The sequence below is a fragment of the Pongo pygmaeus genome, chromosome 12, assembly GCF_028885625.2.
Source record: "Pongo pygmaeus isolate AG05252 chromosome 12, NHGRI_mPonPyg2-v2.0_pri, whole genome shotgun sequence".
Lineage (NCBI taxonomy): Eukaryota > Metazoa > Chordata > Mammalia > Primates > Hominidae > Pongo > Pongo pygmaeus.
Window position 1 is genome coordinate 108,390,281 of NC_072385.2, and position 26,415 is coordinate 108,416,695.

At 38.8% G+C, this 26,415-nt stretch overlaps 1 protein-coding gene across 17 annotated transcripts in view; it reads left to right on the forward strand.

Annotated features, from left to right (window-relative positions):
* DTNB (dystrobrevin beta) overlaps nt 1-26,415 on the forward strand; it is a 295,200-nt gene that overhangs the window by 121,069 nt on the left and 147,716 nt on the right. For 16 of the 17 annotated variants that reach the window (XM_063648879.1, XM_054474817.2, XM_054474818.2 and 13 more), the window contains exon 9: nt 15,983-16,107. In XM_063648879.1, the coding sequence (XP_063504949.1) occupies nt 15,983-16,107 (125 nt within the window). Of the gene's footprint in view, nt 1-15,982; nt 16,112-26,415 lie in introns of those variants that run through there. The other variant, XM_063648881.1, reaches the window with a different exon arrangement.

Sequence of the window (26,415 nt, forward strand, 5' to 3'; positions counted from 1 at the left end):
CCAACAATAGCATAATGTCTTTAAGCTGCTGAGAGAATTAACTCTGAACTAAAATTCTATCCCATCCATACTAGCTTTCAGCAGCAAGTGTACCACAGTAGCATTCTCAGACTTTAAGGACTTTGCTGGAAAAACTGTTTAAAGATACACTGGCTGGGCACAGTGGCTCACACCTGTAATCCCAGCACTTTGGGAGGGTGAGGCAGGAGGATCACTTGAGCTCAGGAGTTCGCGACCAGCCTGGGCAATATGGTGAAACCCCATCTCTACAAAAAATAGAAAAATTAGCCGGGTGTGGTTGTGCTTGCCTGTGGTCCCAGCTACTTGGCAGGCTGTGGTGGGAGGTTTGCTTGAGCTCAGGAGGTCGAGGCTGCAGTGAGCCATGATCACTCCACTGCAGTAAGAAAAAACATGAACCCAGAAGGTAATAATGGCATCCAAGAAAAAAGAAGGAAGCAAATAAACCAGGAAAACAACAATGGTCCATCTAAGCAAATATTGGTTGTAAAATATAAGATGATTTTTAATAGTTGCAATTTAGGTCAACAAAGTTAGAAAGAAGGAATTTTATGGGTAGGTGGAGCAAAAAGGGAAATAAAAACATGCCAAAGAATTCAAGAGGAATATATAAAATGTAACTCCAACTTGTAAGAAAATATAATTTTAAGTATGCATTAAAAATTTAAGGGTGACTACTAGACAAGTTAGATATAAAATATAAACTTTAAACCTATTATAAGATAACAGTGTAGCAAAAACAACCTTGACCAATCCAAGAGAAGACAGGAAAGTAGGAGAAAAGAAAGCCATGGAAAATAGAAGATGCAAAATAAAGCCTGTGATTAAATTTAAATGTATATATTGATATATGTATATCCGTAATCAAATACATATTACTGATATATATCAGTAATCAAAATAAATGGAAAAAACTAAACTCATCTCCTTACAAGATAAAAACTCAGATTTAAGAAAGCAACAAAAACAACTTAGGTGCTATGTTAGAGGATACAGTTAACAATAAATATTATTACAAATATTATAACTTTACAAAATACTAACATGAGACAAAACAACTCAAAGCAGGCAACATTGGGATGGACCAAGGGAGAGTTCAAATGCTAGAAAGTGAAATTTGTCAAGAATTGGTATCAGCACAAGCCTGTTTATCCTGCTCTTAGTAACATTGCATGTTTGTGGGTGTATGTATGTATTTATGTGTATGTAAACATATATATAAGTAATTATTACAGAGGCTTTCTGAGTGATGTCCCCGGTTCTGCCCTTTTCCCTTCAGTCTGTTCTAAATATAGCAGCCAGAATGGTTCTGCTAAAAACATCAGATCCTTATCTGCTGGATGCACTCCAAGAGCTTGTCACCTCATTCAGGGTAAAAGCCACAGTCCTTACAGTGGCATAGAAGACACTAGCCCACCTGACCCCCTTACCTCTCAGCTCATCTTCTGCCCTACTCCTGCTTACACCACTCCAGGCTGACTGCGCTCACATCTTGACATTCCTTCAACACACCAGGCAAACTTGCATTTTAGGGCCTCGCGCTTGCTCTTCCTTTTGCCTGGAGAGCCCATTCCTCAGATGTCCATGTGCCTCCCTCCCTCACCTCCTTCTGTTCTTAGGAAGAAGCCTCCCTGACCACAATGCAGTAAAATTGGAAATTAACAACAGAAAGGAAAAAAAAAAAACCTTAACACACATCTTGAATTTAAAAAGAATATAAACTTCTAACTTTATGGAATGACAAGAATTCATAATCAAAATTAACAAAATTAAATGACTGGAAAAGCACAATGTACCTAAACCTATGCCTTACATCTCAAATGATACTTGATGAAAAGTTATAACCTTACATGTACTTTCTAGGAAAGAAAAGATTGAAAATAAAGGAACCTAGATTTCATTACTCTGAAACTGAAAGACGTACTGATAAATCTGAAGTAGAAGAGAGTAATAAAAATGAACGTAAAGATTATTGAAATAAGAAACTTGATCAGGATAACAAAAAGATGGTTATTTGAAAAAATTAGTAAAATAGATCTAATTTATTGACTAATTTCTTTAAAGTACAAACATAATTTCAGAAATGAAAACAGTGATATGGGGTACAGACAGTTTTGCTTTTTGTAATTATAGGAAAATACTACGAACAACTTTATGCTGATAAATTGGAAGACCTAAATGCAATATACGATTTTCTAAGAAAATAGGTATTACCAAATTTGGTAAAAGAAGTAGAAAATCTTTAATAGTCAATAAGCAAGTTAAAAATATTAGAATGAGAATCAAAGATCTACATTCCAAAGAAAGCATCAAGCCTCGACTATTTAACAGGTGAGTTCTCTCAAAACTTCACGAAACAGACAATTTTCATTTGATATATACCATTCCAGAGTACAAAATTGGAATGTATCCAACCAATTTTACTAGGCCAGCATAACTTTCATCCCCAAACAGGCAAGGACGGCACCAAAAAAGAAAACTATAAGCTGTCTTCCCATAAGAATACAGGTGCATCTTTGGGAGGCCAAGGCGGGTGGATCAGCTGACGTCAGGAGTTCAAGACCAGCTTGACCCAACGTGGTGAAACCTCATCTCCACTAAAACACAAAAATGGGCTGGACATGGTGGTGGGTGCCTGTAATCCCAGCTACTCCGGAGGCTGAGGCAGGAGAATTCCTTGAATCTGGGAGGCTGAGGTTGCAGTGAGCCGAGATTGTGCCATTGCACTCCAGCCTGGGCAACAAGAGTGAAACTCCATCTCAAAAAAAAAAAAAAAAAAGGAAAGAAAGAATACAGGTGTATGACTCTTAGTGGTAGATTAAGAGAAAAAAAAAAAAGTATACAGGTGTAAAATTTCTACGTTAAAAAATTAGTAAATTAATTTGAGCATTATCAAGTAGCACTTATCCTGGAAATGCAAGAATAATTCAACTTGCATTTAAAATAATTGAAAGTCTGGCCAGGTGTGATGGCTCATTGCTATAATCCCAGCACTCTGGCAGGTCAAGGCGGGAGGATCACTTGAGGTCAGAAGTTTAAGACCAGCCTGGGCAATGTAGCAAGACCCTGTCTCTACAACAACAACAAAAGAATTAACTTGGCACAGTGGTGTATGCCTTTCGTCCTAGCTACTCATAAGGCTGAGGTGGGAGGATTACTTGAGGCCAAGAGGTCAAGGCTATGGTGAGCCTGGATTGCACCACCTGCACTCCAGCATGGGCAACAGAGCAGGATTCTGTCTCCAAAAAGAAAAAAAAGAATAGAAGATCTATCCTATCTTGTTGCACCAACCTAATTTCTGACTCCAGCAACATGGCAAACTAAGCTAATTGTAATCTCCTTTCTCCAATGACAGAGACATGCACGCTGGATTAAATGTAACAACAATTGAAATGCAGAATTTAGCTTGATTAAAAGTCAGAGAAAGCCCTGGCTATCAGAACTAAACCTAACACTGTGGTGTTCCAGTGGTCTATCAGATTGGATGCTGGATTTAGCCCCAGAGGTTAGGGTTTAGTGCCCCCATGAAGTAGGAAATCTGTCTTGGGTTCACGAAACAAGGTAAGTAGAACTAATATTTCTGTAAAGGCTAGGACTTTAGAAGAGCTGCCTCCTTAAAACAAAGAGGGGCTAGAAAAACTCCAGTGGCCCAGAGAAGGTACAAAAAATATCCAGCAGCTAGGCTCTGGGAAAAAAGAAAACTTACAAAATCTACCTTGAAAAACTGAAGTAATAATCTTTGTCAAGCCAAAGCGTTAAGTACAAGTTTAAATTAGTTAAAATTAAATTTGTGAATGAAAGTTTTCTGAAAAGTTTAGAGGAAAGAGATTTTATTCTAGTGAACAGTTTGCACACTGAGGAGATGCAGCCTTCGGCATAAAATGAAGCCTTTGGCACAAAACCTTCTGAGAGAACCAAGAGAGGGGTTATCTATTATAGAGAAAGGTCCTGTCCAGGTTCCCACCCTGGTCCGCTTATGCAAAGGACGGTTGCAGACTTGCCTAGTTCTGATTGGTTGATGTTTGCTGAGTTCTGATTGGTTGATGCAAGTCACAGTCTATTGCCTGAGGTAGGAACAGACAGTTATGAAAGTCCCAATGTTAAATAAACATAGGGTTTGCTGGGAAGGCAGAGTATGTGTGTGACCTCTAGCCAGCAAATGGCTGCTTGGCTGTATTTGAATTTAGGCCATTTGCCACTCAGGATTCATCTGGAAGGATTGACTCTTTCAGGGTTCACAAGTTAAAAATTAAGTTTCTAAGCCGGGCACGGTGTCTCACACCTGTAATCCCAGCACTCTAGGGGGCCAAGGCAGGCCCATCACTTGGGATCAGTAGTTTGAGACCAGCCTGGACAGCATGGTGAAACCCCATCTCTACTAAAAATACAGAAATTAGCCAGGCATGGTGGCACACGCCTGTAGTCCCAGCTACTCAGGAGGCTGAGGCAGGAGAATTGCTTGAACCCAGGAGGTGGAGGCTGCAGTGAGCCAAGATCGTACCACTGCACTCCAGCCTGGGTGACTCTATCTCAAAAATAAATAATAAAGTTCCTCAGGCACAGTAGCAGCATTTCTAGTGTTCAGTAACCTCATGGGGCTAGTGGCTTCCATATTGGATGATGCAGGTATAGCATGTCTTCATCATCCCTTAAAGTTCTGTTGGATAATAGCACTGCTCTGAAGTACCTGCCAGAAGCAGACAAAAAAAAAAAAAAAAATCCCTCTGTAGCCATACACTTCCACAACTCAGTTCAAATGGGACTCCTGTGCAGAAAACAACTCCTGCTAAAGGTGAGCTTATTATCAAAAATTGCAAACCCAATCACAAAACAATCTACTGTGAGGGAAAATCAGCAAACAAACACAACAGGTAGGTTTAGCATGCCAAGAACTTTAGAAATGGCACATTCAAAAAGTTAAAGAAATGAAATTGGGAATAGTGACATTGTTAAAAGGGACAAGTTGAATGAAAAAAGGCCAAATTTAACTTTCAGAAATCAAAAATATTAAAGTTAAGCTCAATGGAGGGGTTAAATAGAAAGTTAGAGACTGTTCAAGTGAAAATTAGGGTATGGGAATTAGATCTGATGAGATTAATCAGAATACAGAGTGCTGAACACAGATAAAAGGAGATGGAAAGTGTGAAAGGCGAGTAAAGGATATAAAGGGTGGAACAAAAAGAACAATCCAGATTTCTGTACCCAGCTAATCTATTCAAGAGCAAAGAAGAAATAAAGGTATTTTTCAAAAAAGTCTCAAGGAGTTTATCACCAACAAAACATTGCTGAAAGAATTAATAAAGGATATACTTTGAGCAAAAAATAATTTGAGGCAAGAAGGAAGAAACAGTGCAAAGTGGAATTGATAAATGTGGATCACTTTAAGCACCAGGTATAAATAATAATTACTAATTTTGGTAAGCTTATCATAAGGTGCAGCTGAAGTACTAAACTATGGCATGAAACTGGTTGAGGCGTGATTAAATCTAAAGGACTTAAGTTACTAGGTGAGGTTACAGATGTTGATTAAGATTGTGGTACATGTTCATGTTAAAATAGAGAAAGTTGTTGACTTGTCTGAGGCTTTAGCAGGCTTTGTACCAAGAGTCTGCCACCGGGGGATATTTTTCTGCTTGGATCCCCCCAGACGGTGTGGCTTGGAGTTCAGGATGATGTACTCAGAAAGACAGAGTAATTGGAAGTGAAAATGACAGGAATGGCCTCAAAGACACCAATCCTGAGCTTTTTCCATTAGGCTGTTATGCTCCCAATGTCAGGGCCTGTCAGCGTATACCCTGAGCTGAAGATTGTGCTGTGCAAGGAATTAGCTTGAGGCTGATTGAAAACACAGTCATCTGAGCTCAAGAAAAAGTCTTTCAGAGTATCTCAGTGCCTGGTTCATGGTTATCTGAGGAAAACAAGTCTCAGCCCTGGCACAGGAACACACATGAAACCATTGCAGTGAGTCGCCTCCTGCTGCCCACTTTGGAATCTGTCCCTCAGTTGGACACCATGTGCCCACCCCTGACTCACCTTCATGACCCAACCCCCGAGCCCTGAGGGTGGTACTCCACATCCCCCACGTTGGGCTGCGGGTGCCTGTTTCTTTCTAAGAAATAGAATGCCTCACTGCCCTGGCTGTCCCTCCCAGTCGCCAGCTGTTCTTTCTCTGAGTAATTTTACCTGTTGAGGGGCTGTTTATACCACGAAAAGAGTGACAGACCTAGTTATATGAGCCTTAATTTTTACACTGAGTTTTAATTTCTCTGCCTATATGTTAACATCTAATTCATAAAACTATTTTGAGAGTGAAAAGCACCCATTAAGTCCCTGACACTAAGTTCTCAATAAATGTTACTTTAACAACAACAACAACAAAAGTAGCTGCTAGAAGAGTAAACTCAAAGAGCAAATTTCCAAAAGAGGAAAATAAAATAAGAAAAATAAAACTTGAAAAGGACAAATAGGAAAAAGACGAAACAAGTAATGACATAATAAGCCATAAAAATGAATAAAAATATATTACTAATCAGTAAATTCATTAAATTTTCTAGATAAAAAGCAACAGTTGTCAAATATTTTTAAGAATCTGTCTCAGCCAGGCGCAGTGGCTCATGCCTATAATCCCAGCACTTTAGGTGGCCGAGGTGGGCAGATCACTTGAGGTCAGGAGTTCGTGACCAGCCTGGCCAACATGGTGAAACTTGTCTCTATTAAAAATACAAAAATTAGCTGGACGTGGTGGCGTGCAGCTCTAATCCCAGTTACTTGGGAGGCTGAGGCAGAGAATCACTTGAATCCGGGAGGCAGAGGTTGCAGTGAGCTGAGATCATGCCACTGCACTCCAGCCTGGGCGACAGAGCAAGACTGTGTCTCAAAAACAAAAACAAAAACAAAAACTGTCTCTATGCTGTTTACAAGAGACAGCCAAAAAATAAGGACACAGAGAACTTGTAAGTTAAGAATAAAACAGACATACCAGGCCAAGTACTAATCAAAACAAATTTGTTGAAAGTATATTAGTCTTAGAAAAAGGATTTTAAGGCAAAAATCTTTACCAGAGAGGTTAGAATGGTAAACTTTAAACTTTGTATATTTTTATCATATTTATAAAGTCTTTACCAGAGATGGTTTATCAAAGACAAAATTAACAATTCTACAGATATATAAATTATAAGTTAATAGGAACACAGTGAGATTGAGAAATACATTTTCAAACTGGATAATTTTAACATATCCAGCAATGAATGATTGCACTTTTTTTTTCAAATACACAAAAATTGACCACATAAAGGAAGCCTCCAAAAAGAATTAGTATAATATCATATAGACTGTATTCTCTGGGAAATCAAGGGCAAAAAGATAAGACAAGAACTGTACATTTGGTTATTAAAAGCTAAGTTGAAATTAACAAATTTCTAAAACAGCGTTGCTTACCAAAACTGATTCAAGATGGAATAGAAAACCCAAATAATAACATAATTATTAAAGAAATTGAATTTGCTCAATATATTTACACAAAGGAAACAACTAGGCCTGAGTGACTTTTTGTGAATTTCAGCAAACATTCAAATAAAAGAATAATTGCAGTATTATACAAAATTTCCCAGATTCTGTAGGAAGTAATGAGCATTCCCAGTTTCATTTTTGAGGCTAGAATAACCTTGGTACCAAAGTCTTCAAAGTCAGCAAGAAAAGGAAAATTACAAGCCATTCTCTTCTTACAAATATAAATGAAAACATGAAGAATATAGTAGAAAACTCAATTCAGCAGTGCTTAGGAAAAATAATATATCATGACCACATTGGTTTTATTCAGCAATTAAGGGTGTATTCTTATAGTTTACCACATTCATAGATTGATGGATTAAATCCTTATAATTATCTCAAAAGACTCATATAAAATATTTACTAAACCCAACATCTAAGCTGGGCACGGTGAGGCTGAGGCAGAAGAATTGGTTGAACCCAGGAGGTGGAGGTTGCAACGAGCCAAGATTGCGCCACTGCACTCCAGCCTGGGTGACAGAGTGAGACTCAGTCTCAAAACAAAAACCAAAAAACCCAACATCTATTGACAATTTAAACACACACAGAACAACAACAAAAACCTTAGTAATCCATGGGTAGGAGAAACTCCCTTAACCTAATGTAAAGTATTTGTAAAATCTGATAGCATCTCTTACATTTACTGGCAAAGTGTTGAAAAGGTTTAAGATCGAAACTAAACGAGAAGGCTTGTTATCTCCACTTTTATTCAACATTTTATTGGTGACCCTAAGAAATCGTAACCATTGTGAACTATTGATGGAATTCAAAATGGTGCAACTTTTGTGGAAAGTAGTATGGTGGTTCCTCAAAAAGTTAAAAGCAAAACTACCAAATAATCCGACAATTCCACTTCATCTCTTACATTTACTGGCAAAGTGTTGAAAAGGTTTAAGATAGAAACTAAACGAGAAGGCTTGTTATCTCCACTTTTATTCAACATTTTATTGGTGACCCTAAGAAATCGTAACCATTGTGAACTATTGATGGAATTCAAAATGGTGCAACTTTTGTGGAAAGTAGTATGGTGGTTCCTCAAAAAGTTAAAAGCAAAACTACCAAATAATCCAACAATTCCACTTATGGGTATATAACCAAAAGAATTGAAAGCAGGGTCTCAAAGAGATGTTTGTACACTCATGTTCATAGCAACGCTATTCATGATAACCAAGCGACGGAAGCATCCTACATGTCCATTGGCAGTTTTCAGGGGCTGGAGGGAGGGGGCAAAGGGCATTTTTCAAATACTTTCGGCTCTACGAGATGAAGCATTCCTGAGATTGGTCGCACAACAACGTGAATATATGTGAATATACTTCACCCTACTGAACTGTACTTATTTATTTATATATTTTTATTTATGTATTTATTTATTTTTTTGAGACGGAGTCTTGCCGTCACCCAGGCTGGAGTGCGGTGGTGTGATCTCAGCTCACTGCAACCTCCATCTCCCAGGTTCAAGTGATTCTCCTGCCTCAGCCTCCCAAGTAGCTGGGATCACAGGTGCGCCCACCACCACGCCCAGCTAATTTTTTGTATTTTTAGTAGAGACAGGGTTTCACCATGTTGACCAGGCTGGTCTTGGACTCCTGACCTCAAGTGATCCACCCACCTCAGCCTCCCAAAGTGCTGGGGTTACAGGCGTGAGCCACCACGCCCGGCCTGAACTGTACATTTTTAAATAATTGAGCGTTGCACTCCAGCCTGGGCAACAGCGAGACCCTGTCTCTAAAATAATAATAATGAAAAAATGATTGTGATGGTGAATTTTATGCTATGTATGTTTTATCACAACTTATAAAAAAAGAGCAGGGCTGCTATATACAAAATCTGTTTATAAAATAACTAGGAATAAGAACAGACATATAAATCCTTTATGGAGAAGAATTTGAAACTTTATCAAAAGACATTAAAGAAGATTTAAATACATGGGGAAATGAATGCAGTTATGGAAAGGAATGGTCAGTATGCAAAGATGTCACTTCTCTCCAGAATTATCTATAGATTTGATCAGTTTCCATGGAAATCCCAACAGGATTTTTTGGGTGGTAAATGGCAAACTGATTCTAAAACTTAAGAGGAAAGTGCAAAGGGCCGAAGATAATGAACACACCCCTAAAGAAGAACGTAGGTCTGGGGCACTTCCTGAAAAGACAGGAGGAAGCTGTAGTCATAAAATCACTGGTGTTGTTATAGGGGCAAAAATAGAATATATATCCAGCAGGAATATATGTAATAATAGTCCATTTATTAAATAATGGACTATTAAATGATAAATGTAAGTAGTAAATGTAGGACAAAATTGGATTATTTCCTGATGCCTATCAAGACATTATTTCTAAGTAGATTAAGACTTAAATATGAAAAGTGAAGACTATAAAACGTTTTAGACGGTAATGTATACCTTATGGCCTCAGGAAGGGAAATATTTCTTAAGGTACAAAAAGGACAGAATATAAAGGAAAAAATTACTAAATTGGGACCACTGATATTTAAAGATGTTCATCAAAAACATAGTAGAGTGAGAAGCAAGCCTCATAATAGGAGTTGTTTGTAAGATACAACTTTCCTAGGGTTAAAATACAAAAAGTATAAAGAACTCCTTTTTTTTTTTTTTTGAAAAGAAGTTAATGTTTAATCATTTGAAAATTATGATTTGCCAACTTTGAATTCATATACCATTGCTGTCTATACTTATAACTTGGCACTTTTAAAACAGCATGTTTAATTATTAGTTTTCTTATTTCTTTTTTTTTTAATTATTATTATACTTTAAGTTTTAGGGTACATGTGCACAATGTGCAGGTTAGTTACACATGTATACATGTGCCATGCTGGTGTGCTGCACCCATTAACTCGTTATTTAGCATTAGGTATATCTCCTAATGCTATCCCTCCCCCATCCCCCAACCCCACAACAGTCCCCAGAGTGTGATGTTCCCCTTCCTGTGTCCATGTGTTCTCATTGTTCAATTCCCATCTACGAGTGAGAACATGCGATGTTTGGTTTTTTGTCCTTGCGATAGTTTACTGAGAATGATGATTTCCAATTTCATCCATGTCCCTACAAAGGACATGAACTCATCATTTTTTATGGCTGCATAGTATTCCATGGTGTATATGTGCCACATTTTCTTAATCCAGTCTATCATTGTTGGACATTTGGGTTGGTTCCAAGACTTTGCTATTACAAATGAGTTAAAAAAAAAAAAAGGCAATCCAGTGCAACCCTATGACAAAGACAGGAACAGGCATTTCACAGAAGAAGAAACACAAATGGCCCATAAACATAGGAAAAGAGGTTCAATCTTTTTAATAACCAGGGAATTGCAAATTAAAACCACAGTACCATTCATCACCCACCAGCTTGGCAAATGTTAAAATGTCTGGCAATAACAAAGTTGGCCAGAATGTGAAGTTTAAGGAACTCTCACACAGCTGATGGGAGTGGAAATTAATGTTACCACTTTGTAAAAACAAATTGGCAGTGCTTATTAAAATTGAATGTGTGTAACACTATGAGCCAGTAATTCCACTCTTATAAAATTCTTATACATGGCCACTAAGAGACATGGACAGGAAAGTTACACCAGCATTGCGAATGAATGGAAAACATGGAAACACCCCAAATGTTTGTCAGCAGTGGAATGGATATATAAATTACAGTGTAATTAACCAATGAAATACCATCAAGCAGTGAAAAAAATGAATAAATTGCAATTACATCCATCAGAATGGATAAATTGTAACATAACCGAGTGAAAGAAGCAAGTCGCAGAAGACTATATAGAGAACTATACAGGTTTTATACATATCTAAACAATGTGTTATACATAATTGCTAAGATAATAAAGTCAAAGAAATGATTAATACAAAATCCAGGATAGTGATTATCAGGAGAGGAGGAGGCAGAGTGGGAGTGGGGTATAGTATTAGGATGAGGGTCCATAAGGAGTCTTCAGAGTGACTAATGTTCTTTTTCACAGGTAGAATAGTGGGTAGGTAGGTATTTGTTTTATAACTTCTAAAATTGTACTGTACAGTCGGGTGTGGTGGCTCATGCCTGTAATCCCAGCACTTTTGGGAGGCTGAGGTGGGTGGTTCACCTGAGGTCAGGAGTTTGAGACCAGCCTGACCAACATGGTGAAACCCCGTCTCTACTAAAAATACAAAAATTAGCTGGGTGTGGTGGCATATGCCTGTAGTCCCAGCTACTAGGGAGGGTGAGGCAGGGGAATCACTTGAACCCAGGAGGCAGAGGATGCAGTGAGCCGAGATCATGCCATTGCACTCCAGACTGGGCAACAAGAGCGAAACTCTGTCTAAAAAAAAAAAAAAAAAACTGTACAAACACATTTTATACTCTTTGGTGTGTGTATATATCTGTAGATTTAGAGACAGGGTCTCATTCTGTCACCTAGGCTGGAATACAGTGGCACTATTGTAGTTCACTGCAACCTCAAACTCCTGGACTCAAGCGATCCTCTCGCCTCAGCCTCCTGAGTGGCTAGGACTACAGGCATGTGCCATCACACCTGGCTAATGTTTGGAGATATATATATATATATATATATATTTTTTTTTTTTTTTTTTTTTTTTTTTTTGAGATGGAGTCTTGCTGTGTTGCACAGGCTGATCACGAACTCCTGGCCTCAAGTGATCCTCCCACCTTGATCTCCCAAAGTGCTGGCATTATAGGCGTGAGCCACCATGCCCAGCCTGGTATATTTTAAAAATATAACCTGTAGTATTTTTAAGAGAGGATAGGAAATGTTTTGAAATTAGGTAAAGGGGATTACGGTATTTAAAATCATTGCCTAAGAGTATTTGGAGAAGATTTCACTTTCTACGTTAAGACCTCTCCATTAAGAGTGCAAGTTGGGAGAAAGTACAGAGACCTCAAAGAGCATCTCTGATAATGGGAGCTTAAATGAAGTGGAGGAGACTCTTGAGTCCTGCACATGTAGTGTTCTTCTTCTGTCCTCGCTTCCTCTTTGCTTCCTTAAATTTTTAGTCGTCGACTCTCAAGTCTGGGGCCTCGTCCTAGGGGCTGACTGGACAGAAGAGCTAATGCCCCTGTCATGACACAGCATTTTTCAAACTCTTGCTTAGAGACTTTGTTTTAGTAGCCCCCTAAACTAACTCATTTTCAAAATTGACTTCAGGTCCAAGTCATAATCACTCTGAGATCTTTTAAGGAAATCCCTTATTGATGTGTTTAGACAACCTAATTGGATACATAGTTTTAAAATTTTTAGGGGAATCTCTTTTTTGGTTTCTCCTAGGCCTTAGTTAATACTCTAATTACATGTCTTTATTTCAGTCTTTTTTCCTTCCCATACATACCAAGCTTCCCTTGATGTGCTTTAATTATTTGGAAGTCATCTTGATGTATTGATTTTACCTTTCTATTTCATGGCTATTATTTTTAGGATGGAGCTAAAGTAGTCTGTGTGATAATACATTTCACATACATTGTATGAATTAATGGCAGATATAGCAAAAACTCATGAAATTAATACATGGATGACAGATGTAGTGTTTCATTATAAAGGTAAAAGTAAGGTGTTCTCTTTGATGTCCTCTGATTGTATCTACTTGTAATCCTCAAAAAAAAAAAAAAAGATTTATGTGCTTTTACTAGGTAGGTAAAAGCAATCTGGAAAATTCATCTAGGTAAATAATTTGTTCAAATACAAAGATGAATAAAATGTAGATCCTACCCCTCAGAAGCAGCAGTATAACAGAGATGGACAAACAAATTAAAAATTGCAGTATGGGGCCGGGCACGGTGGCTCACGCCTGTAATCCCAGCACTTTGGGAGGCTGAGGTGGGTGGTTCACGAGGTCAGGAGATTGAGACCATCCTGGCCAACATGGTGAAACCCCATATCTACTAAAAATACAAAAATTAGCCAGGCGTGGTGGCACGTGCCTGTAGTCCCAGCGACTTGGGAGGCTGAGGCAGGAGAATTGCTTGAACACAGGAGGCGGTGGTTGCAGTGAGCCGAGATCACGCCACTGCACTCCAGCCTGGTGACAGATCGAGACTCCGTCTCAAATAAATAAATAAAAATAAAAATAAAAATTGCAGTGTAGCAGCAGTATAGCATGGTAAGTGCAACAGTGGAAACAGGTACAGTTAAATGGGTAGCCTGGAAAGGCACTTGCTGTCGTATGGAGCAGTGAGGAAAGTCTTCACGGAGGAAAGGATGCTGACCAGCAGGCTTGAGAGATGAGCAAAAAATGTACAGAAAGATAGATTGGGGAAGGGAGACCTGGGAAAGGCACATGCCAAGATACAGAGACCTAAAAGAGCTCACTGTATTTTGAGTCAACTGTGAGCAGCTCATCACTTACGTGAGTGGGAAGTGGAAAGAGAGAGAGGCAGGAGTCAGGTGTGAAAGCTTTTGTATGAAAAATGAAGGCATTTATTTAGATCTCACTCTGTAAGTGACTATCAGCCTTTGAAGGATGTTAAGCAGAAGAGTGACATGATCTCTGGGGGCAGTGCAGAAACTGTTTTAGTGGGGGAAGAATCAGCGTCACATCACGACTTGTTGGGCAAAAGGAAAATGGAAAGAAGTTAGGGGAGAAGTTGAGAATTTCTGCTATGTTTCGCTTTATATACTTTCAGGAAATTAGGTTACATCTAGACTTCTCCCAAAATGTTTTTCTTTTCTTTTTTTGAGACGGGGTCTCACTCTGTCGCCCAGGGTGGGGTGCAGTTGGCACAATCTCAGCTCACTGCAGCCTCGTCGGCCCGGGCTGAAGCGATCCTCCCACCTCAGCTTCCCGAGTCACTGGGATTACAGGCACATGCCACCACACTGGCTAATTTTTTTGATACTTTTTGTAGAGACCGGGTTTTGCCATGTTGCTTAGGCTGATCTCAAACTCCTGGGCTCAAGCGATGCACCCGCCTCTGCCTCCCAAAGTGCTGGGATTACAGGAGTGAGCCACTGTGCCTGACCAAGTTTTCCCAGAATTTAATGAGTTGAAGGGAATAGTAGATGATGATTTGGAGCCAATATACAAAGTTTCTGAAGAAATTGTATTATTCAGTCTTTATTATAAAGTATTCATCAACTGTGCCTATATGGTCTTACAGGCAAACAGATTTTTGTTTATTTTGTGTTAAAATACTACAACAAGCAGCATATAGAAGTCTATTGGGGACGTGGCATTGATGAGGCAGACAGCTGCAGCCATGTTTTATTTTCCAATTAAAGTGGCACATATGATAATAAACTGCAGAGGCAGCAGAATGAAATATTTAAACTTTTTTACGGTTAATATCCTGCCAAGAAAATCTCAGATAACAGTGTTATTTTAGGGGAACTGGGTGGACGGTATAATCTGTATAAAAGGAGCCTCCTTTAAATATGAGTTTTAGAAGTGAATGTTCTTTGTAACCTAATTGTGGCATGTTGTTTACTTTTGTGCATATTTATGATTAAATCTTAAGACTTGGTAGTCTTTGGTGGATATTATTCTACCTTCCAGAAGAATGTATTGGTATGCCAACTTATTTTTATAACATAGAGTCCTGGGTCTGGTGCTGCCTGTGTATTGTGAATGTACTCTGTATCTGACTGCATAACCAGATCCCTAATATCAAATGTTCTGCCTCATGTTTATTTGGGAATATCCTAACATCTTGGGGATGTGACTGACTTAGCTAATTTGCTAACATCCGTAAGCTATGTGCTCTTAGCCTTTTAGTATTGTAGCCCCATCATCAAAAAGTTTTTTTTTTTTTTTTTTTTGAGACAGAGTTTTGCTTTTGTTGCCCAGGCTGAAGTGCAATGGCATGATCTTGGCTCACTGCAACCTCCACCTCCCAGGTCCAAGCAATTCTCCTGCCTCAGCTCCCATGTAGCTGGGATTACAGGCACACACCACCATGCCTGGTTAATTTTGTATTTTTAGTAGAGACATGGTTTCAACATGTTGGTCGGGCTAGTCTCAAACTCCTGACCTGAGGTGATCCACCTACCTCGGCCTTCCAAAGTGCTGGGATTACAGGTGTGAGCCAGTGTACCCGGCCTCCATCAAAAAGTTCCGACTCTGATCAGGAAATTAATGTTAACATCTTAGCAAAAAGGATCCAGAAGCATCAAAGGAGAGAGTTCTTGCCAAGAGTACATAGAGATGTCCAGAAGGAAAGTTGACATTACTTGATAGTGTGACTTTATGGTAAACATGAAGGAGGAACTGCAGAAATGAAGGACCACAGATGACCTTGGAACAACTGGAGGTTCCTTTCTGAAAGGCCCAATGATACTGACTGTAATGAAACTTGATTTGTATTTGAAAAGATGTTTTTACACTCTTGTCACAAAGTTTTTTGTTTTTGAAGTTCCTTTCATTCTTTTGAAGGGTTAATTCCTTACTATTTTCTGCTTTGACACAGAAATCTCCTGCAAAGAAGCTGAGCCATGCAATTAGTAAATCTTTGGGGTGTGTACCCACGAGAGAACCCCCGCATCCTGTTTTTCCTGAGCAACCAGAGAAACCACTTGACCTTGCACATATAGTGTAAGTACACCCCTGGGTGTGCATGTGGATCACACTGAAATGGGGGCCTTGTGAAATTCCTGTGGATCAAAACCAGGGATCACTTAACATGAACATTCAACTTCTCGGGTTTTTACTTTCTTTTGGGGGAACTTAAGACTTCAAGCTTTAGTCTCTGTAAATCACCGTTAAGTGTCCACATGGAAACCTAGCTCCTGATTACTGAAGCCTGTGTCATATGGCAGCCTCCAGAAACATGAGCCCATTGAAGAGCAATTATTGTTCTGGTTTTAGCTGGGCTGCCTTTTGTGGTTTAGGGTTCATTCCTTAAATCAGTGGTAGAGATCTTTTTCTCTACAGCAGTAATGCCCTTAGGGACTTAAATTAATGTAGACAACATGGAAATGAAAATCAACTTGATTTGCTGTTTTTTGTATTGAGGGAAAATTAGGAAACATAAGACTATATTCTACAAATAAAACTGGTATTTTGTATGTATTTATTTATATGTATTTAGTTGAATATTCATGCTAAGTAAAGCAAAGCTAGAGGAGAGCAATAAAGTTGAGAAACAGAGAAAGAGTAAAGTAGGGAGGAAGAGAAACAGTGAAGGGTAAGATTCAGCCTGTAAACTGCTTTCTTCACTCTGAATTAAATGATGATACTATGCTTCCCTGATGAATAAATTTGGTAGAGTTTTGGATCACGAATCTTTATCAGGTGTTCAGAAGTTTTTCTGTTGGAGTGGGCATTCATTTTTTTTGACCTCCCTGATGGAAGGTAGTTTGACTAAATGAGCTCTAGAGAATCTTGATCTTTTTTCCTTTTTCTTTCAATTATTTAGATACCTGTTTATATTTATTAAAATAATCCATGCATGTGAATTAAAAATTCAGTCATCCAGAAGAGCTTATAATGAATGCAACATACCCTCCCACACTTCACTGTCCTTTGGGTTTTAAATCTACTAATAGTTATCTCTGTATTTCTAAATAATATGTTTGGAGCACCATTTCTTGACTTATCAGTTTTGGACATTATTATCATTATTATTTTTTGAGACAGGGTCTTGCTTTTTCACCCAGTCTGGAGTGCAGTGGTGTGATCTTGGCTCACTGCAGCCTCCGCCTCCGAGGTTCAAGTGATCCTCCCACTTCAGCCTCACAAGTAGCTGGGACTATAGGTGCAGGTCACCATGCTCAGCTAATTTTTTTTTTTAATTTTTAGTAGAGACGGTGTTTCGCCATGTTGCCTAGGATGGTCTTGAACTCTGGGTTCAAGTGATCCACCTGCCTCAGCCTCCCAAAGTGCTGAGATTACAGGCATGAGCCACTGCACCCAGCCAGTTTTAGACATTATTGACTGACTTTTGTGGTGTAAGGAATCAACCTCATTTCTGACTCTACATACCAACCCATCCCTGTTTTTCATAATTATATCACCATTTTTAAGTTGGTTACCTTTTTAATTTTAAATAATATTTTAAAAACTCTATTTCTTATAACTTCCTTTTGACTTCCACTTTGTAAACAGAAAATTAGCACCTTCTGTCTACTTTTCCTTTGCCTCCTAACGTCTGCCATCTATGCCCTTATTTTTACGTTGTCAAAGCTGATAATATTTCTGTTCTCTTCGATAACCATAACTAAGTCTTCTGAGATTGATCAAGGGTTAAATCTGATAAAACCAAATAATGGCATTTACAGTTAGTATCCTTCATTACACAGTCACATAGTGTGCTGCGATTCTGTGGATCCTTTTGTGCAGTTACTCTCTCATTGGAGTTCACTGGGCTCTTCTTTCTTACCTACCGTTGATTACTGAAAATCATTCCTATTGAATTTTTAACTGGATTGATTTTCTTATACAGTTGTTGTTTTTCCTGTGGTTTCTCATTGCTTTCTTCTTGTTGGGAAAAAAGATGTCCCCCACCCCTGCATAGTGTTCCATAGCACAGTTTATCTGTTGCCTATAATGGAATTTTTTTTGTTAAATCTGTTAACCTTTTTCCTTTTTGGTTGGTGTTTTTCCTTGCCTGCCTCTCAACATTATAGTGGTTTTCTCCTTACTTTTTTCTTTAGGTTTTAAAGATGGCCCTTTCACATATGTCTTTAATTCATTTGGAATGGATTTTTGTGTGTGATGTGATGTAGAATATCCAGTTCTCTTCCCCAGCCCCTTGCTTTCTGCATTTGAATAATAACTTGTCTCAGGGTCATTCATTAGATAATTCATCATTTCCCCACTGACTACAATGCCACCATTGTCAAAAATGAAGCTTCCAAATACGCACAGGCTGGCTTCTGGTTTCTTTATTCTGCTCCTTTGGTCGAATTGTCCATCCCTATGCCAATATCTCACTGTCTTAATTACCATAAGGAACTAAGTAATCTACTTTTTCTGGAGTGTCTTGTCTATTGTTAGCTCTTTGCTCTTTCATATAAAGTTTAGACTCATCTTATTGAGTTCCTCATAACATTTTGTTGAGATTTTTGATCAGAGATTCACTGAATCTAAAGATCAAATTGGGGAGAATTGACATCCTTCTGGTATTAAAGCTTTCATTCCATGAATGTGTCTTTGCATTTATTTAAATAACTTTTTATACCTTTAAGTAAAGTTTTATAATTGTTCCCCAGAAAAGTCTTTATATATTAGGTTAACTCTCATGTCACTTGACATTTGTAATTGCTGTTACAAAAAGTATCAGTAGTGTCCTTTTTCCTACAGCTATTTAAGATATACTTTACATGCAATAAAATATACCTACTTTAAGTGTACAATTCGATGTGTTTTGGTAAGCTTATGCTGTTATGCAAATGGAATATTTTCTGAATTATATTTCTTAACAGTTTGTTACTAGTGTATGGAAATGCAAATAGTTTTTGTATTTTAGTCCACTATCTGTGTAGTCATCTTGCTTAAATTGTACATTAATTCTGGTACCTTATACTCAGGTTCTTTTGAATTTTCTATAAATAATTATATAATTGGCAAATAATGACTGCTTTGTGTCTTCCCTTCCATACCTTATACTTTTGAAAATTAATCATACTTTTTGCAGGGCGGGGGGTGTCTTACTATGCTGGCTAGCCCCTCCGGTGCAATACTGAATAAAAGTGGTTTAGAAGGCATTTTTGTGTTATTACTAATCTCACAGAGAATGCTTTCAGCATTCATTTAGTATGTTATTTGATGTAGGTTTTGTAGAAACTATTTATCAGGTTTAAGAGGTTCCCTTTTATTTCTAGTTTGCTAGAAATAAAAATGCTTTCTTTTTGTCATGAATGGATGCTGAATTTTATCAAAGACTTTTTCTGTATTGAGATGATTATATGATTTTCTCTATTGATGATCAAAGACTTTTTCTTTATTCTGTTATTGTAGTGAATTACATTAATTGTTTTTTAACATCATCTTTACCTTTCCGGAATAAATCTGAGTTGGCCATTGTTTGAATACACTGCTAGGTTTTGTTTGCTAATATTTTGTTTAGATTTTGGCTATGTTTTTGAGTGAAACTGGCCTGTAACTTCCCTTGATTTGGGGGTTATTTTTATTTTGTTGTTTTTATCACCCAGTGTGCGATTCTTACAAAATGGGGGAGCATCCTCTGTTTATATTTTTGGAAGACCTTGTTCAAGACTGGAGTTATTTTCTTTGTTAAGTTTTTTATGAAACTCACTAATGGAGCCATCTAAGCCTGAAGATTTCTTTGTGGGAAGATTTTTAACTGGTAATTCCATTTTTAAAAAACAGTTAGACTATTTTTATTGTTTATTTTTGAAGTTACCTTGGAGCATTTTGTATTGGTAGGAATTTATTAATTTTCCCTCAATTTTAAAGGTTATTGACACAACGTTTATAATATTTTATTGTCTTTAGAAGTCCACAGTATGTGTGCTAATGAGCCTTTTTTATTTCCACCCTCATGTATTTATGGCATTTTTTCTTTCTTTTTTTTTTTTTTGAGACAGAGTCTCACTCTGTCACCAGGCTGGAGTGCAGTGGCAATCTCAGCTCACTGCAACCTCCCACTCCCAGGTTCAAGTGATTCTCCTGCCTCAACCTCCTGAGTAGCTGGGACTACAGGCGTGTGCTACCATGCCCAGCTAATTTTTGTAATTTCGGTAGAGACAGGGTTTCACCATGTTTGCCAGGATGGTCTTGATCTCTTGACCTCGTGATCCACCCCATTTGGCCTCCCAAAGTGCTGCGATTACAGGCATGAGCCACTGCGCCTGGTCCTTTCTCTTTTTTTTTTAAGCTGACAAATCTTGACTTAGGTTTGTTCCAATCTATTGGGCTTTTCAAAGGACCAACTTTTAGTTTTTATAATCACTTATTGTACATACTGTACTTTTTAAATTTTATTTATTTATGCCCTTTGTTTTTCCTTTTGTTAAGTTTCTTTGGGTCTATTTTGTTACTCCTTTTCTAACTTTTTTTTGAGATGGATTGTTGCCCAGGCTGGAGCGCAGTGGCGTGATCTCAGCTCACTGCAACCTCCGCCTCCCAGGTTCAAGCGATTCTCTTGCCTCAGCCTTCCGAGTAGCTGGGATTACAGGCACCCGCCACCACGCCTGGCTTTTTTAATAGAGACGAGGTTTCACCCTGTTGGCCAAGATGGTTTCGATCTCTTGATCTCGTGATCTGCCCGCCTTGGCCTCCCAAAGTGCTGGGATTACAGGCATGCGCCACCATGCCCAGCTTAATTTTTGTATTTTTGGTAGAGACAGGTTTTCATCATGCTAATTAACCAGGCTGGTCTCCAACTCCCGACCTCAGGTGGTCTGCCCACCTCAGCCTCCCAAAGTGCTGGGATTACAGGCATGAGCCACCGTGCCCAGACTCCTTTTCTAATTTCTTTAAAGGCATGGTTAGCTTACTCATTTCAGGTTTTTTTATTTTTTTATTTTTTTCCCCCAGTAGAAGCACTTAAGGCTATGAATTTATCTGAACCCTATCTGGGTATTACCCAAGTTTTACTATGTAATATTTTTTGTTGTTTACTTCTAAATATTTCCTAAGTTATGTTAGGATTCTTCTTTGAGAAGTATACTTTCTTAGTTTCCAAACATATAGAGGTTTTCTAGTTGCCTTTTTGTTATTAATTTATAACTTTTAGTCTGGAAAATGGTCTGTATTTTTCAGTTTTTTAAAATTGGTTAAGACATTTATTATTAACATCATTACTATGATATATGGACTTTTTCCACCATTTTATTTGTGCTATTTATCATATTTTTTAAAATTCCCCTTTATGGAAATGTCCCACTCGAGTCACCTTTTCCCCTATAGATAACCATTCTAATGTGCTTGTTGTGTATCTTTTTGTTAGCATATGTTCTTAAAAAGTATTGTTCTGTATGTCCCTTTAAGATATTTATTTATAGCTGGGCATGGTGGCTTACACCTGTAATCCCAGCACTTTGGGAGGCCAAGGCGGGTGGATTATCTGAGGTCAGGAGTTCGAGACCAGCCTAGCCAACATGGTGAAATCCTGTCTCTACTGAAAATACAAAAATTAGCCAGGCATGGCGGCCAGTGCCTGTAATCCCGGCTACTCAGGAGGCTGAGGCAGAAGACTCACTTGAATTTAGAGGCAGAGGTTGCAGTGAGCTGAGATCGCACCATTGCGCTCCAGCCTGGGTGACAAGGGTGAAACTCTGTCTCAATTTAAAATATATATATATAATATACATTTTATATATATAATATATATAATACATTTTATATATATAATATATATAATACATATTATATATATATTTATAAGTGCTGTTTTGAACAGCATTTTACCTGTCCGTTCTCCCTGAGGTGGACACGTTGGTTGCTTTCAGACCTCTGCCTCCACATATAATGCCACAGTGTATGGCATGTTTCCCCCATGGAGCTGCATGAGAGTGTCTATATATTAATATCTAGGATACAGTTCTGGGGTCAAAAGTTCTGTGAATCCTGACCAGGAGAAGTATGTTGGAGAATCCAGTAGTTTTAGCGTAGAATTTCACTTAATCTCTTCGTTTTCATTCAGGCTCCATACTCCTGCCTCCACCTGGGGCTCCTGAGCTCAGGGGCTTTCTGCTCAGTTTTACTTGAGAGTAATTTCTGGTTTTCTGGTGGGCCTAGAAAGGAGTAGTCATCTGGCTATGTGGTGTTGGGAGTGGGGCTGGAGGTGGTGGGGATTGGATGGGAATTTGCTGCTTCTTATCCGTTCTTTCAACCAGTCCTCTTATCTTAATGCAACCTCTAACCCCTCCTTCAGAGGTTCCAGGCCTTTCTGTGGCTCCACTTTCCCTGTCTTTGGGTGAACCTGACTTCAGGTTTCTTCTATTTAAAAATCCCTCCCCATATCGAGTTTTCTGTTAGAAATTTAAGTAGAAATGCAGCTGGGGTTGAGAGCTAAGAATTAGAACTTGGATTTTTTCCTTATTAATTCTTATTTTGTTATATTTGCCTTGGATTTTTTTTTTTTTTTTGAGACGGAATTTCGCTCTTGTTTCCCAGGCTGGAGTGCAATGGAGTGATCTCGGCTCACTGCAACTTCCACCTCCCGGGTTCAAGCAATTCTCCTACCTCAGCCTCTCGAGTAGGTGGGATTACAGGCATGTGCCACCACCCGCAGCTAATTTTGTATTTTTAGTAGAGGTGGGGTTTCACCATGTTGGTCAGGCTGGTCTTGAACTCCCGACCTCAGGTGATCCACCTGCCTCAGCCTCCTAGGATTACAGGTGTGAGCCACCGCGCCCAGCCTGGATCTTTTTTTAAAAATGAATAAAACATTGTAGGTAAAACTGTGGTCTCCTGTGTCCCTCTTCCTCATCTAATCACCCTTTCCTTCTCCCAAAGTGTAGCCACTAACATTTGTTTGGTATTCATGATTTTATACTTTTTAAAATACTTTTATTAGATATTTATACATCTATAAAGATCAGATATGTTAAAACTGTATATAAATGGTCATGCTCTACATATCATTTGGTAAGTTTATTACTTTAATAAGTAATATGTTTTTGAAATTTATCCAGAATCTCCAATGGTATTCCATTGAATGACTTTACCACAAGTAATTCATTCTTCATTGCTGGACATTATTTCCAATTTTTCACTACAGCCTACAGTGCTGCTTTGAGCATTCTTGTATGGAGAAATTCTGTAAAGTAGGAGGCTAACTGCTGGGTCCTGGGATATGAATATTACATATTCAGGATAGCGCGAGTAATAATATAGTAGCAGATTAACCACCAAATCTCAGTGGTTCAGCTCATAAATGTTTATCTGTTACTCACACCCAGTCCATTGTGGATTGGAATGACTGGAGCAGCCAACCTGGGCAGTGGTTCGATGGTGTAGGCTGCTTTACTCTTCTGGCTCCACCATCTTCACATGAGCCCTCCTCATTGCTGCAGCAGGGGAAGAAAGCGTAGGGACACCTCAGAGCCATTCTTCTGTGCTTTGGTTCAGAAATGACACATACCACCTGCCTCACAGCCCCACCTAATTTCAAGCCTGAATAGCCTTCTGTGTACCTAGGGAGGAGAGGAGAACCAGATACTGGTCAGCTCTAGTAACTTGTTCTACAAATGTCTTCAACTCTACAAGATACTACCTAGAATTCAGATTTTATAGTTTAACTATTTATTTGTCCAAATCACTCCCAAGCCAAGAATATAGTCAGCAGACCACCCCCCAACAAAAAAAAAAAAAAAAAAAAAGCTCTGGTAGATTCTCTTTCAGATTCAGTTGAGATGTTCAGCAGTTAATTCTATTTAGTTTGACTAGATGACTTTTGAGGACCCTTTCAACTTTGAGTTTCTATGTCTTACAGATTTTTTTTTCTGTATTCAATACATGTTAATGGTTCCCAAACTTGACTGATACCAGGATCAATCAGAAAGCCTTAAAAAGTACAGAAGGGCTGGGCACAGTGGCTCGTGCCTGTGATCCCAGCACTTTGGGAGGCTGAGGCAGGTGGATCACCTGAGGTCCGGAGTTCAAGACCAGCCTGGCCAACATGGAGAAACCTCATCTCTACTAAAAATACAAAATTAGCTGGGTGTGGTGGTGCATGCCTGTAATCCCAGCTATTCTGGAGGCTGAGGCAGGAGAATTGCTTGAACCTGGAAGGTGGGGGTTGCGGTGAGCCAAGAGCACGCCATTGTACTCCAGCCTGGGCAACAAGAGGGAAACTCTGTCTCAAAAAAAAAAAAAGAAAGTACAGATGACCAAGTTACTTCCATTCTAGGTCAACTTAATCATAATTCTGGAAGTGGCCTAAGAATCCACCTTTTGAAAAAGTTCCCTAATACATCTGATCAGTTTACAGAACCACTGCATTAGGAGGACATAAAGAGTTTTAGCTATATGAAAGCAAACTAAAAATTCAACACTAAGTATTAAGAAATGTTCAGCGTGCAATGCAGAGTACAAATACAAACATATGAGTAGCAGTTCTTTTTTTGTTTTTGGAGACAGAGTCTTGCTCTGTCGCCCAGGCTGGAGTGCATTGGTATGATCTCAGCTCACTGCAACCTCTGCCTCCCAGGCTCATGCAATTCTTATGCCTCAGCCTCCTGAGTAGCTAGGACTACAGGTGCATGCCACCATACCTGGCTAACTTTTTGTATTTTTTGTAGAGATGGGGTTTCGCCATGTTGGCCTGGCTGGTCTCGAACTCCTGACCTCAAGCAATCTGCCTGCCTTGGCCACCCAAAGTGCTGAGATAACAGGTGTGAGCCACTGCACCCAGCCATGAATAGCAATTCTTAATGCTTGCTAAGATTCTTAATTATTCATTATTAATTCAGCAAATACTTACTGAGGACCTTCTAGCTACTCTGCAAGGTGCTAACAGTGTTCACATAGTACTTTGTGCATTTGCAAATAGGTTTGAGTGAGAGTGAAGAAGCCAGTTTTATATAGTGGCAGTAGGCTAACCAGAATTTAGTTCATGAGATCCTTTTAATTGAAGGTTAATGCTGTTGATAGACTTTTCTGATAGGCTCACCAATATTTCCTTTTGTGTGTAGCCAGCAAAATAATAAATTAGTACAAATCGAAGTCTGACTCTTTAGAAAATGTGTGGACTCCAGGCCTGGTGCGGTGGCTCATGTCTGTAATCCCAGCACTTTGGGAGGCCAAGGTGGGTGGATCACCTGAGGTCAGGAGTTCAAGACTAACTTAACCAATATCGTGAAACCCCATCTCTACTAAAAATACAAAAATTAGCTGGGCGTTGTGGTAGGCGCCTTTAATCCCAGCTACTTGGGAGGCTTAGGCAGGAGAATTGCTTGAACCCGGGAGGTAGAGGTTGCAGTGAGCCAAGATTGCACCACTGCACTCCAGCTTGGGTGACAGAGCAAGACTCCATCCCAAAAAAAAAAAAAAAAAAAAAAAAAAAAAGACCTCAGTTTGCCTTTCTGTGTAAAATGGTGTTAATAAAACCTGTCTTAATTGTCTCAGGGTATTTTTTTTAAAGATAATATATGAGAAAGTGCTTTTAAGTGGTTAGAAGGCTATAAACTTTTAAAGTCTTTTCCTTCAAAGAAAGTTAATCATGTCACAAAAATGTAAACTCCACAAAGGTCAGACTTTATCTTGTTCTCCGCCAAATTCCTATTACCTAAAATACTGCTTGGTGCATGGTAGGCACCTAAAGTGTATTGAGTGAATGAATTATACCCAACACAATTTATATACACAGGCATCTGACTCCTCCCCACCATTTATGTTTTTGCGTTTTGTTTTGGTTTGGGTTTTCTTTCAGAAAGTAATACAAGTCATGTACCTACAGTTTCCTAAAGCCGCCACTAGATGTCAGGTATATTTCTTTGTGTTCCTTTCTGGTGGGTGGTGAGAATATTGAGTAAACAAGGTTTTTCAAATAAATCGCAAGACGTGTATTCAAAACAAAGCCAATTCACATATCAGCACTCTAGCAACTTTTCTTACTTCCAAGTCTCTGAGAGAAATGAGTTGCTCCTTTTGGCAAAAACAAATGTATACCACGTCTACCTCTGGATGCCTCTAACAGGCTTCCTGTGATCCAAATTCAAGCAATTTGCTCTTGCTAATTTTCTAACCACAGAGTTCTTAAGCCTAATCTCTTTAATTAGTGGTTAGTCACCATTGCATTTCAGTTTGTGTAGATTTATTTCTGAGCGGAAGCAAAACTTCCACATGTTGGCTTGGTGTGTCTATTACCCCGAATTCTAGCGAGAAAGAGCCCAGTATCTTCCACTGCACACACCTGGGATTCATCTTAATAGGGGTGGGCAAACTATAGCCTGCAGGCTAAGGCCAACCTGTCCCCCATGATCTAACAAG